The sequence below is a fragment of the Oncorhynchus tshawytscha genome, linkage group LG15, assembly GCF_018296145.1.
Source record: "Oncorhynchus tshawytscha isolate Ot180627B linkage group LG15, Otsh_v2.0, whole genome shotgun sequence".
NCBI classification, from domain to species: domain Eukaryota; kingdom Metazoa; phylum Chordata; class Actinopteri; order Salmoniformes; family Salmonidae; genus Oncorhynchus; species Oncorhynchus tshawytscha.
In genome coordinates this window covers 27,413,003-27,428,687 of record NC_056443.1, presented here as the reverse complement: position 1 = coordinate 27,428,687, position 15,685 = coordinate 27,413,003, and the positions used below count along the sequence as shown (strand labels likewise).

The window sequence follows — 15,685 nt, the reverse complement described above, 5'->3', positions numbered from 1 at the left end:
ATCCAGTTGTTGAAGTAGTACTCTTTGTGGGAGACCACCGTGCCATTGCTCCGTTCAGTCTTGTTAAGGCGGCTGTTGAAATACTAATGACAGAAGAGAAAGAGATAAATAATAACATATGCCATTTTCCAGGCGCTTTTATCAAAGCGTTAGTATGGGTGGGCCCCAGCAGGAATCCAACCCACGATCCTGGCCGTTTGCTCTACCAACCGAGCCACACAGGACTCATGAGATGACCCAGTTTAGTTTACATTAACGTTCAATACGATGTTGTTTGTCACAAGTCACTCACTCATATTACAAATAGGCCTATTCTTTAAGTAGTTCTACAAACGTGTATACCAAATATCACAGCTTACCATAGGGGAATGAGTTGTGGGGTTTGACATTTGAATATTCAGAGAGCTAGGCCTAAGAGGCTGTACACACACAACCTGGTCACATGGTTGACCACACAGCGACGTGGAAAATCCATGGCCTCTAACCACACCACGAGCAGTTAACTTCAACATACCGGTACTTGGTGACGCAAGACTACAAAACACCAGGGGGCCAGTCACCAGGGTTGGGAAGTAACTGGTTACATGTAATCTTCTACATGTAATCTGATTACAACCCCCCCCCTAACAAATCAGTTAAATTACCAGCAAAAATACTGTAATCAGATTACAGATACTTTTGAAAAACTAGATGATTACTTCTTGGATTACTTTTAAAATTCAGCAAGGTTGTTTGCGTAAAAAATACATTATGATACTTTTCTGGTTTCTTAAATTCCATTTAGCATTGAAAAAAAGACTCAAGTTGAAGTTTGTTCCAACCTGAGCGTGTCTGACTACAAGTTAGAGACCACTGTGTTGACACACCAAACTCATTTGATGGATCCTGTTTGTCTTCTTCTAATTAATGCCTCTTAAAGGAAAAGTAATCCAAAAGTGCACATCAACAGATTTTTAAGCTAGTGGGGCTTGGGGATTTGAACCAGTAACCTTTCGGCTAATGGGACAATGCTCTTAACCATTAGGCTACTTGCCACACATACAGTTGTGTACACACACATACAAACATCATCTGACTCTTAGGGATAACAGCATACCACCCTGCATCCCACTGCTGGCTTGCCTCTGAAGCTATGCAGGGTTGGTACTGGATGGGAGACCAGATGCTGCTGGAAGCGGTGTTGGAGGACCAGTAAGGAGTACTCTTTCCTCCGGTAAAAAATAAATACATATACAGTGCGCATTCAGAAAGTATTCAGACCCCTTTACTTTTTCCTAATTTTGTTACGTTACAGCCCTATTCTACATGTTTTACTCAATCAATCTAACACAATACCCCATAACGACTAAGCGAAAATAGGTTTTTAGAAATGTTTGCAAATAAAAAACTGAAAGACATTATTTACATAAGTATTCAGACCCTTTGCTGTGAGACTTGAAAATGAAGCTCAAGTACACCCTGTTTCCATTGAACATCATTGAGATGTTTCTACAACTTGATTGGAGTCCACCTGTGGTAAATTCAATTGATTGGACATGATTTGGAAAGGCACACACCTGTCTATATAAGATCCCACAGTTGACAGTGCATGTCAGAGCAAAAACCAATCCACGAGTTCTAAAGAATTATCCGTAGTGCTCCGAGACAGGATTTTGTAGAGGCACCGATCTGGGGAAGGGTACCAAAACATTTTTGCAGCATTGAAGGTCCCCAAGAACACAGTGGCCTCCATCATTCTTAAAGAAGAAGTTTGGAATCACCAAGAGCTGGCCGACCGGCCAAACAGCAATTGGGGGAGAAAGGTCTTGTTCAGGGTGGTGACCAAGAACCCAATTGTCACTCTGACAGAGCTCCATAGGTCCTCTGTGGAGATGGGAGAACCTTCCAGAAGGACAACCATCTCTGCAGCACTCCACCAATCAGGCCTTTATTGTAGAGTGGCCAGACGGAAGCCACTCATCAGTAAAAGGCACAAGACAGCCGCTTGGAGTTTGCCAAAAGGCACCAAAAGGACTCTGACCATGAGAAACAAGATTCTCTGATCTGATGAAACCAAGCTTGAACTCTTTGGCCTGAAAGCCAAGAGTCACGTTAGGAGGAAACCTGGCACCATCCCTATAGTGAAGCATGGTGGTAGCAGCATCATGCTGTGGGGATGTTTTTCAGCGGGATGGACTGGGAGACTAGTCAGTATCGAATGAAAGATGAACGGAGCAAAGTACAGAGAAATCCTTGATGAAAACCTGCTCCAGAGCACCCAGGACCTCAGACTGTGGCAAAGGCTCACTTCCCAACAGGACAATGACCCTAAGCACACAGCCAAGACAACGCAGGAATGGCTTCGGGACAAGTCTCTGAATGTCCTTGAGTGGCCCAGCGAGAGCCCGGACTTGAACACGATCGAACATCTCTGGAGAGACCTGAAAATAGCTGTGCAGCGACACTCCTCATTCAACCTGGCAGAGCTTGAGAGGATCTGCAGAGAAGAATGGGAGAAACCCAAGAAGACTCGAGGCTGTAATCACTGCCTTAGGTGCTTCAACAAAGTACTGACTATTGGGTCTGAATACTTATGTAAATGTGATATTTCAGTTTTTTTGCTTTGTCATTATGGGGTATTGTGTGTAGATTGATGGGGGGGACAATGTAATCCATTTTTGAATAAGGCTGTAACATAACAAAATGTGGAAAAAGTCAAAGGGTCTGGATACTTTCCGAATGCACTGTATATATCCCAATGCCCCAGGGCAGTGATTGGGGACATTGCCCTGTGTACAGTGCCCTCTTTCAGATGGGAAGTTAAACTGGTGTCCTGACTCTCTGTGGTCACTAACGATCCCATGGCACTTATCGTAAGAGTTGGGGTGTTAACCCCTGTGTCTTGGCTAAATTCCCAATCTGCCCATCATGGCCATCTAACCATCCCCAGCTTCCAATTGGCTCATTCCTCCTCTGCCCTGTAACTATTCCCCAGGTCATTGCTGTAAATGAGCATGTGTTCTCAGTCAACTTACCTGGTAAAAAAAGTGTAACATAAAATAACAGTTCCACCTGATTTTCAAAAAATACTTACTTTTCAAGTGAATTCCTTAAGAAGTCAATGATCTACTTTGGATAAGGTTCAACAAGTGTGTATGTATCATACATACAGTGTTGAACCTGAGCCAGAGTAGATCTGATCCTAGATCTGTCTAAAGTTGCCCAAAACCACATATCTAGGATCAGATTTACCCTATATGCTAACTGTAGCCTTTAGGGGACTAAATAACTATCTGATCCTGGACCTGTGGTTATAGACGCATGTTAGGTTTACCATGGAGGCGGTCATGAAGAAGTTCCATGGTAGCAGCGTCCCGAGTCCCAGGATGAAGAAGATAACCCCCACCAACCAGCCCCTGGGTTAGGGAGGGAAATATTAGAAACAAGCAAGTAATTCATAGGTTATTGATATGTATTTACCATGTAATGTCTTAATAAATAGAAAGTCATTTATGTACCGCGAAATAAAGTGCTACCAGCCAAAGAGCATTAGCGGATTTTATAAAAGTACATTGGAAATGTAATCTATTCTCTACATTAATTGATTGAAAATAGTACAAAGTCACATTTCAGTACCATAGCTTTGCTTAGAGGCAATGCCACACATTGCAATCCCCCACCCCAAATACGACTGGGGTTCAGAGTGAGAGCGGAAGCGAGAAACAAGTGAGAGGAAGAGGCACCATGGGCAGAACTGATGGGAAGTTCGGCTCTTTTTACTGACTCCGATCTTTTCGACTCGTTAAATCAACAGAAGAAATCTCTCGACTAATTTCGTTCATTTGAGTCAGTAATGCCTAGTGCCCACAGGACCCCCTACCGGCGAACGATGAACTGAAAACAAGCCTCTCGTTCACATTTCGTTCACCATAGGGGGTTTATTGGAGCTGTCATTTGTGACCGAGACTTGTAAACGTCTGCTTTAAAACAATGTAGAGTTGTTGATTGGTAGGCAAACAAATAAGATTATTTATTGATACATTTGACAGTAGGTCTAGCTGTGGACGAAACCGGACTAGATTGTGAACAACTATTGTCGGAATGCATTGCTTAACTGCCGTGAGTGTGATCAGCACAACATCGTTCGCGAACTGCAGACCCCCTAACGATTCGTTCTTGAGTTCGCGTTTGTTCAGCAGAGGCTGTGTATGTTTTAGTTCTACAAAGCTGTGTCCATCATAACATTCAATAATCAATGAATCACATTCATTCTTGCACCATGCCATCAATTAACGTTTCTAAACATATTTTTTATTCTCAATGCAGTCTGCAGCATGATCTATATTCCGATCATGCAGGTCAAACGAACGACTAAATTTAACGAGTCACTCAGAAAAAAACGAACCATGATTGTCAAGTAAAAAAAGGTAGACACTCACCTATCGCGCGGGACGTCTGTCCGACCCTTCATCCTGTGCTCGGGGGATCGTTTGAAACTAGGGGCAAAAGAGTGGGGAACACGATCAACATCTAAAAGACAGAGAGTATATTTGTCTAATCAGCTCTAAGCACGTTCTTTACATAATACAAATATAGGACATGTTCTACATACTAGCACATTGCTGCAAGGAGGAGATGGAGCCATTCACACTACACTAGAGCACTGTATGTCCGAGACCCACTGGATTGTAGCTTGTACTGTTAGCTGTGCTGAGATATCCACCCCTCTGCCAGGTCACAACTTCACACTCCATTTATTTAAATATGTACGGTCTATAAAGCGCTTGGCATTTGAGTCAAAGACGAGGCCCGAATACCTGTTCTCCCTTTGTCTGTAGATGAAGCAAGAATTCAGAGCCCACTCCTTGTGTATATTCTTGGTCCTCAATGCACAGAAATGCATAGGTTCCGCACTCCGACCCACTAACACAAATGTAACAGGAGCAGAGCGAAAAGTTGTGAGTGATATTTCAATTCAGAATGTGAGTGTGGGAGAACTGGGGAAAGTATTTATGCATTCAACCCCTACACTCATTGCTTTGTTTCGTGTCATTTCACCAAAACTTTCTGCCAGGAGGCATGCATTCACTAAGAACCAACTCTAGTTTCTAATTGATAAGATTGTTTATTCATACATTTCCTTTGAAATTCATACAAATGCCTGAAAGTCAATGATAAATGATATAGTAATAGACATGCGGTAGGCCTATAGCTTGGTCATACTGTGAATCGGTCTGGTCAAAGTCATTATAATCTAACTACACTCTTACTCATAATCTAACTACACTACACTCTCACCTTTAAAAAAGTCTAGAACCTTAAAGGAAAACCCTTTGTAAAAACCCTTTTTAGTTGCAGGTAGAACCATTTTGGGTTCCATGTGGAAACCGTTCTATAGAGGGTTCTATATGGAACCTAAAAGGGTTCTCCTATGTGGACAGCCAAATACCCATTTTGGATCCCTTTTTTCTAAGAGCGTAGATGACAAGCTTGAAGCAGTCAAGCAGAACTGATAAAACTGGGTGAATCGTGGACAATGCTGCATTATGAAGGAGTGAGTGAGAGAGACCTGCTCTACCTCCTCACCCAGAGAGAGACCTGCTCTACCTCCTCACCCAGAGAGAGACCTGCTCTACCTCCTCACCCAGAGAGAGCTCTACCTGCCTGCTCTACCTCCTCACCCAGAGAGAGACCTGCTCTACCTCCTCACCCAGAGAGAGACCTGCTCTACCTCCTCACCCAGAGACCTGACCCCCTCACCCAGAGACCTGCTCTACCTCCTCACCCAGAGAGAGACCTGCTCTACCTCCTCACCCACCCAGAGAGAGACCTGCTCTACCTCCTCACCCAGAGAGACCTGCTCTACCTCCTCACCCAGAGAGAGACCTGCTCTACCTCCTCACCCAGAGAGAGACCTGCTCTACCTCCTCACCCAGAGAGAGACCTGCTCTACCTCCTCACCCAGAGAGAGACCTGCTCTACCTCCTCACCCAGAGAGAGACCTGCTCTACCTCCTCACCCAGAGAGAGACCTGCTCTACCTCCTCACCCAGAGAGACCTCCTCACCCAGAGAGAGACCTGCTCTACCTCCTCACCCAGAGAGAGACCTGCTCTACCTCCTCACCCAGAGAGAGACCTGCTCTCACCTCCTCACCCAGAGAGAGACCTGCTCTACCTCCTCACCCAGAGAGAGACCTGCTCTACCTCCTCACCCAGAGAGAGACCTGCTCTACCTCCTCACCCAGAGAGAGACCTGCTCTACCTCCTCATCCAGAGAGAGAGACCTGCTCTACCGCCTCACCCAGAGAGAGACCTGACCTGCCTACCTCATCACCCAGAGACCTGCTCTACCTCCTCACCCAGAGACCTGCTCTACCTCCTCACCCAGAGACCTGCTCTACCTCTCACCCAGAGACCTGCTCTACCTCCTCACCCAGAGACCTGCTCTACCTCATCACCCAGAGACCTGCTCTACCTCATCACCCAGAGACCTGCTCTACTTCATCACCCAGAGACCTGCTCTACCTCCTCACCCAGAGAGACCTCTACCTCCTCACCCAGAGACCTCATCACCCAGAGACCTGCTCTACCTCATCACCCAGAGACCTGCTCTACCTCCTCACCCAGAGAGACCTGCTTTACCTCCTCACCCAGAGAGACCTGCTCTACCTCCTCACCCAGAGACATGCTCTACCTCATCACCCAGAGACCTGCTCCACCTCCTCACCCAGAGAGACCTGCTTTACCTCCTCACCCAGAGAGACCTGCTTTACCTCCTCACCCAGAGAGACCTACTCTACCTCATCACCCAGAGAGAGACCTGCTCTACCTCATCACTCAGAGAGAGAGAAACCTGCTCTACCTCATCACCCAGAGAGAGAGGGTGATAGTCAGAAGATCAAAATAAACGCATGTACAGAAGCACTGCCCCTGTGGCAATTTAAGAATTTCTGAGAATTATTTGTCGCTGATAAAACAGCAACTTGGAGACTGAGAATTGTAGTCTCAGTCTAGACTCAGACTAGAGGCGAAGAGTATAAGGGTCCGGGAATAAGTCGGAAAAAAGGTTTATTAGACTAATGTTAGAATTCCTGAAAGAAACATGAGATGTTTCCTCAGTATCCTATATCCTGAGGCTTCTTAAGAAAATAAACTGAACAGAGCAACCTGATTCTGTGGCATGAAAGAATCATTTCAGTGAAGTTGTCCTTTGAGTTGTCAACAGTTTTTCAAGCAGTTTTTCAAGCTAGTTGCCATTTCAGTAAAGTCAAGCCAAGTCACATAAGGTCATAGACAGACAAGGTCTCCCTACAGTAGGTGAAGGTTTCACGGTGGCCAGTAATATGTGATAACAGGAGAGTTAACAGGAAAGTTTGATGGAATCTGTCAAAAAGAATGGCAAATATTACTCCTATGTTCACAGACCTTGTCATTGGCTACTGTCAAACATGTTTTGGGTGAAAATGAAATCAAAGCTCACAATCAAATCAAATGTTAATGGTCACATGAACATATTTTTGCAGGTGTTGTGAAATGCTTGTGTTCCTAGCTCCAACAGTGCAGTAGTATCTAACTATTCATAACAATACACACAAATCTAAAAGTAAAATAATAGAATTAAGAAATATATAAATATTAGGACGAGCAATGTCAGTGGCATTGACTAAAATACAGTAGAATAGAATACAGTATATACATATGAGATGAGACAAGCAGTATGTAAACATTATTAAAGTGACCAGTGTTCCATTATTAAAGTGACCAGTGATTCCATGTCTATGTATATGGGGCAGCAGCCTCTAAGGTGCAGGGTTGAGTAACCGGGTGGTAGCCGGGTAGTGATGGCTATTTAACAGTCATCCTTGAGATAGAAGATGTTTTTCAGTCTCTCTGTCCCAGCTTTGATGCACCTGTACCGACCTCGCCTTCTGGGTGGTAGCTGGGTGAACAGGACATGGCTCGGGTGGTTGATGTCCTTGGTGATCTTTTTGGCCTTCTTGTGGCATTGGGTGCTGTAGGTGTCCTGTAGGGTAGGCAGTGTGCCCCCGGTGATGCGTTGCGCAGACCGGCCACCCTCTGGAGAGCCCTGCGGTTGCGGGCGGTGCAGTTGACGTACCAGGCGGTCATACAGGATGATCTCAATTGTGCATCTGTAAAAGATTTAGGTGCCAAGCCAAATTTCTTCAGCCTCCTGAGGTTGAAGAGGCGCTGTTACGCCTTCTTCACCACACTGTCTGTGTGGGTGGACCATTTCAGTTTGTCAGTGATGTGTATGCCGAGGAACTTTCCACATTCTCCACTGCGGTCCCGTCACTGTGGATATTGGCGTGCTCCCTCTGCTGTTTCCTGAAGTCCACAATCAGCTCCTTTGTTTTGTTGACGTTGCGGGAGAGGTTATTTTCCTGGCACCACTCCGCCAGGGCCCTCACCTCCTCCCTGTAGGCTCTCGTCATTGTTGGTAATCAGGCTTACTACTGTTGTGTCATCTGCAAACTTGATGATTGAGTTGTAGGCATAGATGGCCACGCAGTCAAGAGTGAACAGGGAGTACAGGAGGGGGCTGAGCACGCACCCTTGTGGGGACCCAGTGTTGAGGATCAGGAGGGGGGCAGCCCGTCAGGAAGTCCAGGACCCAGTTGCACAGGGCGGGGTTCAGACCCAGGGCCCCGACCTTAATTATGAGCTCGGAGGGTACTATGGTGTGGAAGGCTGAGCTATAGTCAATGAACAGCATTCTTACATAGGTATTCCTCTTGTCCAGATGGGATAGGGCAGTGTGCAGTGCGATTGCATCGTCTGTGGATCTATTGGGGCGGTATCCAAATTGAAGTGGGTATAGGGTATATGAGGTGATATGATCCTCAACTAGCATCTCAAAGCATGATGACAGAAGTGAGTACTACGTGGCGATAGTCATTTAGTTCAGTTAGCTTAGCTTTCTTGGGAATAGGAACAATGGTGGTCATCTTGAAGCAAGTGGGGACAACAGACTGGGATAGGGAGAGATTGAATATGTCCATAAACACACACACCATCCAGCTGGTCTGCGCATGGCCTGAGGACGTGGCTAGGGACCACCGTCTGGGCCGGCAGCCTTGCGAGGGTCAACACGCATAAATGTCTTACTCACGTCGGCCACAGAGAACGAGAGCCCACAGTCCTTTAGTGGGCAGTGTCAGTGGCACTGTATTATCCTCAAAGCGGGCGAAGAAGGTGTTCAGCTTGCAAATTGATGTCAGGGATTAGTATTATGACTTAGCTATGCAAATAATGTGTAAGAAGATGAATTGGTACTTTGAGGTTTAAAACCTAAATATAATCTGTTACAGTATGTGTTCTATAAAAACAATGATGGACTTTTGGATATATGGTGAGATATGAAAGGGTGATAGGAAAAACGCTTTGTCCAACACTTGAACAGTAAGACATAACATAACAACGGTCTACTAATCATCACCTCCACTCATCTTTTCTGATTTTCATTAGCTTGTCCAACCCTCCATTTCCCTTCAAATGCAGAGCTGAAAATGGACCATTGGGGAATGCCATTAGATTTATCTTACCTTTCATATACAATGTCACAGAAACAAATATCAGAAAAGTGACCAAAATCATTAAGTAAAAAAAGGAGAACTAAATCTGGGGATTCCGGACACTACATCTGGGGAGACCGGATACTACATCTGGGGAGGCCGGATATTACATCTGGGGAGGCCGGATACTACATCTGGGGAGACAGGATTCTAAATCTGGGGAGACAGGATACTACATCTGGGGAGACAGGATACACATCTGGGGAGACAGGATACACATCCCAGACAGGATACTACAAAACGGAACAAACACTGAACACAAAGACAACCATCTGGGGATCTTACATCTGGGGAGACAGGATACTACATCTGGGGAGACAGGATACCATCTGGGGAGACAGGATACTAAATCTGGCCCAACAGGATACTAAATCTGGGGAGACCGGATACTAAATCTGGGGAGGCCGGATACTACATCTGGGGAGGCCGATACTACATCTGGGGAGGCCGGATACTACATCTGGGGAGGCCGGATACTACACCTGGGGGACAGGATACTAAATGTGGGGAGGCCGGATGCTAAATGTGGGTGGCCGGATATTACATCTGGGGAGGCCGGATACTAAATTTAGGGAGGTCAGATTCTAAATCTGAGGATACTAACGTGGTTCCCTAGAGCAGCACACGGAAAGTCGTTAGTACACTACCCCACACACAAAACGGAACAAACACTGAACACAAAGACCTAACCTGAATCTTATCAAGCTATACTTACAGTCCCAGCAATGCCATTGACTCTGGCCCACAGGTTAATTGTTGTTTTTGGAGTACACGGGGGTGAAGTGAGGTTAGTGGACAGAGGTGGAGTGAAGGTGGGTGGACAGGGGTGGAGTGGAGGTGGGTGGATAAAGGTGGAGTGAAGGTGGGTGGATAGAGGTGGAGTGGAGCTGGGTGGATAGAGGTGGAGTGGAGGTGGGTGGATAGAGGTGGGTGGACAGGGGGTGGATGAAGGTGGGTGGAGTGAAGGTGGGTGGACAGGGGTGAAGGTGGGTGGATAAAGGTGGAGTGAAGGTGGGTGGATAAAGGTGGAGTGGAGGTGGGTGGATAGAGGTGGAGTGGAGGTGGGTGGATAGGGTGGACAGGGGTGAAGTGAAGGTGGGTGGACAGGGGTGAAGTGGATAAAGGTGGAGTGGAGGTGGGTGGATAAAGGTGGAGTGAAGGTGGGTGGATAGAGGTGGAGTGGAGGTGGGTGGACAGGGGTGGAGTGGAGGTGGGTGGATAGAGGATAGAGGTGAAGTGAAGGTGGGTGGATAGAGGTAAAGTGAAGGTGGGTAGATAGAGGTGGAGTGGAGTTGGGTGGATAGAGGATAGAGGTGAAGTGAAGGTGGGTGGATAGTGGTGGAGTGGAGGTGGGTGGATAGAGGTGGAGTGGAAGGTGGGTGGATAGTGGTGGAGTGGGGTGGGTGGATAGAGGTGGAGTGGAGGTGGGTGGATAGAGGTGGAGTGGGGTGGGTGGATAGAGGTGAAGGTGGGTTGATAGAGGTGGGTGGATAGAGGTAAAGTGAAGGTGGGTGGATAGAGGTGGAGTGGAGGTGGGTGGATAGAGGTGGAGTGAAGGTGGGTGCATAGAGGTGGAGTGAAGGTGGGTGCATAGAGGATAGAGGTGAAGTGAAGGTGGATAGAGGATAGAGGTGAAGTGAAGGTGGGTGGATAGAGGATAGAGGTAAAGTGAAGGTGGGTGGATAGAGGTGGAGTGGAGGTGGATGGATAGAGGTGGAGTGGAGGTGGGTGGATATAGGATAGAGGTGAAGTGAAGGTGGGTGGATAGAGGTGGAGTGGAGGTGGGTGGATAGAGGTGGAGTGGGGGTGGGTGGATAGAGGTGGAGTGGAGGTGGGTGGATAGAGGTGGAGTGAAGGTTGGTGCATAGAGGATAGAGGTGAAGGTGGGTTGATAGAGGTGGGTGGATAGAGGTAAAGTGAAGGTGGGTGGATAGAGGTGGAGTGGAGGTGGGTGGATAGAGGTGGAGTGAAGGTGGGTGCATAGAGGATAGAGGTGAAGTGAAGGTGGATAGAGGATAGAGGTGAAGTGAAGGTGGGTGGATAGAGGATAGAGGTAAAGTGAAGGTGGGTGGATAGAGGTGGAGTGGAGGTGGATGGATAGAGGTGGAGTGGAGGTGGGTGGATATAGGATAGAGGTGAAGTGAAGGTGGGTGGATAGAGGTGGAGTGGAGGTGGGTGCATAGAGGATAGAGGTGAAGTGAAGGTGGATAGAGGATAGAGGTGAAGTGGAGGTGGGTGGATAGAGGATAGAGATGAAGTGAAGGTGGGTGGATAGAGGTGGAGTGGAGGTGGGTGGATAGAGGTGGAGTGAAGGTGGGTGGATAGAGGTGGTGTGAAGGTGGGTGGATAGAGGATAGAAGTGAAGTGAAGGTGGGTGGATAGAGGTGGGTGTACAGAGGTAAAGTGAAGGTGGGTAGATAGAGGTGGAGTGGAGGTGGGTACATAGAGGTGAAGTGAAGGTGGGTGGACAGAGGTGGAGTGGAGGTGGGTAGATAGTGGTGGAGTGGAGGTGGGTGGATAGAGGTGGAGTGGAGGTGGGTGGATATAGCTGGATAGAGGTGAAGTGAAGGTGGGTGGATAGAGGTGGAGTGAAGGTGGGTGGATAGAGGTGGAGTGGAGGTGGGTAGATAGAGGTGGAGTGGAGGTGGGTAGATAGAGGTGGAGTGGAGGTGGGTAGATAGAGGTGAAGTGAAGGTAGGTGCATAGAGTGGAGGCGAAGTGAAGGTGGGTGGATAGAGTGGAGGTGAAGTGAAGGTGGGTGGGTGGATAGAGTGGAGGTGTAGCAGCCCAGAGCCGTCAGAGGTGGTGGATAGAGGTGGAGAGGTGGGTAGATAGAGGTGGGTGGAGGTGGGTAGATAGAGGGGGGGTGGAGGTGGGTAGATAGAGGTGAAGTGAAGGTAGGTGGATAGAGTGGAGGCGAAGTGAAGGTGGGTGGATAGAGTGGAGGTGAAGTGAAGGTGGGTGGGTGGATAGAGTGGAGGTGTAGCAGCCCAGAGCCGTCAGAGTGGGGTTGGAAATATGCTGCTGCTCTGTGGTGAGGGAAGCAGGGCGCTCAGGATCTCCATGAACAGGACACCACACTTTGTCTCCTGAATAAATCATATGTGTGCAGAGGTGAGCCTGGGCTATTTTCTCGAAAGGCTGTCACTGCCCTAAAGCAGCCCCAGGCACCATTTCAACGCCTCTAGAAGACACACTGGCAGCCTAGCAACCACAGACCTATTAGTAGGGTGAATGTCATTCATTCCAGTTATTTAAAGCCACGATTGAGCAGGTTTGAAGCAGGATGTTTTCTATACAGAACAGCCCTCCATCAAATTGAAATGATTTTTATTGCGGACATTTGAACAGCAGGACTACAAAGAGTTATTTTCCAGTTTTCCCAAGCCATTAACGTGTCATAGCAATGTGTAAATGTCTCTTTACTCCCCCCACACCTTATCATTCCAGCCTCTAGTAAACCAGACAGCTGCTCCACTACCAAATATATCAGTGTCTCCGAGCACCAACTGCCCTAGTTGTTACTGTCATAACAAAACCAGAAAGATTAGGCCTTCCATCTCTTCAAATGGTCTGTTTTCATATCTAACATGATAAAAAGGTGGAATTTTCTCAATTCTTCTCCATTAATAGATTTTTCAAATAAATGTACTCAAATAGCTCATTTTACGTATTAGGCTTATTTATTTAGGCTATACAGGGAGACAATCAAAATAACCTAGATGTAAATCTAGCCAGCTTGAGCCCATGGTTTATGAACTGATACACAAAACTAAGCTGGATTCAAAACTTATGAACTGTTCTATTTAAATTATACAAAATTCTTGAAACCAATATAATGTTATATATATGGGTGATACAACCATACCAGCTCTTCAGATTTTGATGTGAGGAGGCAGAGTCATTAGATCATTTGTTTTGGTACTGTCCATATTTTTTGGTCGCAGGTTCAGAAATGGCTGAAGAATTGCAACATTTACCTGGAGCCAACTCTGCAAAGAGCACTGCTTAGTGATTTAAAAAGTCATAGTCAATCAATCAATAATACTCTTAGCAAAAATGTTTATCTTTCATTTACATTCTGTAGAAACTATGAGAATAGAAAAGGTTCGGAACTGTTGTGGAACATCACAGAACAGTTCAAAAATATATGGCAAATAGACATGAAAACTGGATGTGTTCAGATAGATGGGAGGTTGAGGGGAGCTGAAGTGTGGGACTAAAAACAAACAAAATATCATTATTGTAAAATATACTGTGTCCGTAAAATGTATATAGTATGTATAAGCTGGATGTAGAAGCCTGTTGTTGTCCATTAGTTTGCTCCAATTAGGTGAGGGGTGGTAGGGTTAGGGGAAAATAAGGGAATACATATGTACTAAAAAATATATGGGGGATTTGTAAATTATGCAGACAATTACATTGATGGAATCTATTGGTGGGGAAAATTGTGATCCCAAAAATAATAATTTGGGCCCTTCTCAGTAGAACTGTAGAATTTCAGTGCTGAACATTTCCAGTTCGAAATCATATGGCAGAAACCCGTGTGAAATAAACCTGTCTGGTCACCAAGAAGAAATGGCGTAAAAGCAACGCGGTTTATCACCTATCAGGGAGTAGGAATAATCCTCCATTGTGTCAATCTTGGCCATGTGGTGTCTAGTAAGCAGCAATGTCGCATGGTGGACTACAGCAATTTCCATTTAACATGATGAATATTCAAAGATGGCCTACATGTCCTTGGTGATGATTTCCATGAAGGAGTGACCAAGCACTTCGTCAAGGCGGATGATGTGACAGATTCCATTTGTGAAGGCTGACTGGCTGAAAGACAACCATGAGGGCATGGCCTAACGCCTCACGGACAGCGTCATTGCGTTTAGGTACAACGGAAGTACTGTACCAATCAAAATGGTACGCAGCAGCATCATATGTATGTAACAAAAGTTCAACATTCACCTTCTGCTGTCATTTCTGTCAAGCCGTCTACACATACAATTTGATGCATGCGTTCGATAAATCCAAAGTATGCACCACACAGAACGCATTGCAACTGCTTCTGCAACGCAATGCTGCAAGGCAAACGGAGCGTTCCATTGGAAATGAATGTACAGTACCAGTCAAAAGTTTGGACACACCTACTCATTCAAGGGTTTTTCTTTATTCTTACTATTTTCTACATTGTAGAATAATAGTGAAGACATCAAAACTATGAAATAACACATATGGAATCATGTAGTAACCCCCAAAAAGTGTTAAACAAATCAAATATATTTTAGATTTGAGATTCTTCAGAGTACACACCCTTTGCCATTTTGTTTTATTTATTTCACCTTTATTTAACCAGGTAGGCTAGTCGAGAACAAGTTCTCATTTACAACTGTGACCTGGCCAAGATAAAGCAAAGCAGTTCGACACATACAACAACACAGAGTTACACATAGAATAAACAAACATACAATCAATAATACAGTAGAAAAATCTATATACAGCATGTGCAAATGAGGTAGGATAAGGGAGGTAAGGCAATAAATAGGTCATGGTGGAAAAGTAATTACAATATAGCAATTAAACACTGGAGTGGTAGGGTGTGCAGAAGATGAATGTGCAAGTAGAGACACTGGGGTGCAAAGGAGCAAGATAAATAAATAAATACAGTATGGGGATGAGGTAGATTGGATGGGCTATTTACAGATGAGCTATGTACAGGTGCAGTGATCTGTGAGCCGCTCTGACAGCTGGTGCTTAAAGCTAGTGAGGGAGATTTTTTCAGTTCGTTCCAGTCATTGGCAGCAGAGAACTGGAAGGAGAGGCGGCCAAAGGGAGAATTGGCTTTGGGGGTGACCAGTGAGATATACCTGCTGGAGCGCATGCTACGGTTGGGTGCTGCTATGGTGACCAGTGAGCTGAGATAAGGCAGGGCTTTATCAAGCAGAGACTTGTAGATGACATGGAGGCAGTGGGTTATTCGATGAGTATGAAGCGAGGGCCAGCCAACGAGAGCGTACAGGTCGCAGTGGTATATGGAGCTTTGTTGACAACACGGATGGCACTGTGATAGACTGCATCCAATTTGTTGAGTAGAGTGTTGGAGGCTATTTTGTAAATGACAT

The 15,685-nt window shown here is 45.9% G+C and overlaps 1 protein-coding gene across 2 annotated transcripts in view; it reads right to left on the bottom strand.

Moving 5' to 3' along the window:
* Positions 1–15,685, bottom strand: part of LOC112214773 (equilibrative nucleoside transporter 2) — a 39,346-nt gene that overhangs the window by 17,022 nt on the left and 6,639 nt on the right. The window contains exons 2-5 of one of the 2 annotated variants that reach the window (XM_042298399.1): positions 4,797–4,902; positions 4,419–4,475; positions 3,314–3,395; positions 1–83 (exon numbers count right to left, since the gene is read on the bottom strand). The exon at positions 1–83 is cut by the window's left edge and continues 63 nt beyond it. In XM_042298399.1, the coding sequence (XP_042154333.1) occupies positions 1–83; positions 3,314–3,395; positions 4,419–4,475; positions 4,797–4,882 (308 nt within the window). In that variant the 5' untranslated portion in view covers positions 4,883–4,902. The remainder of the gene's footprint in view (positions 84–3,313; positions 3,396–4,418; positions 4,476–4,796; positions 4,903–15,685) is intronic. The other variant, XM_042298400.1, reaches the window with a different exon arrangement.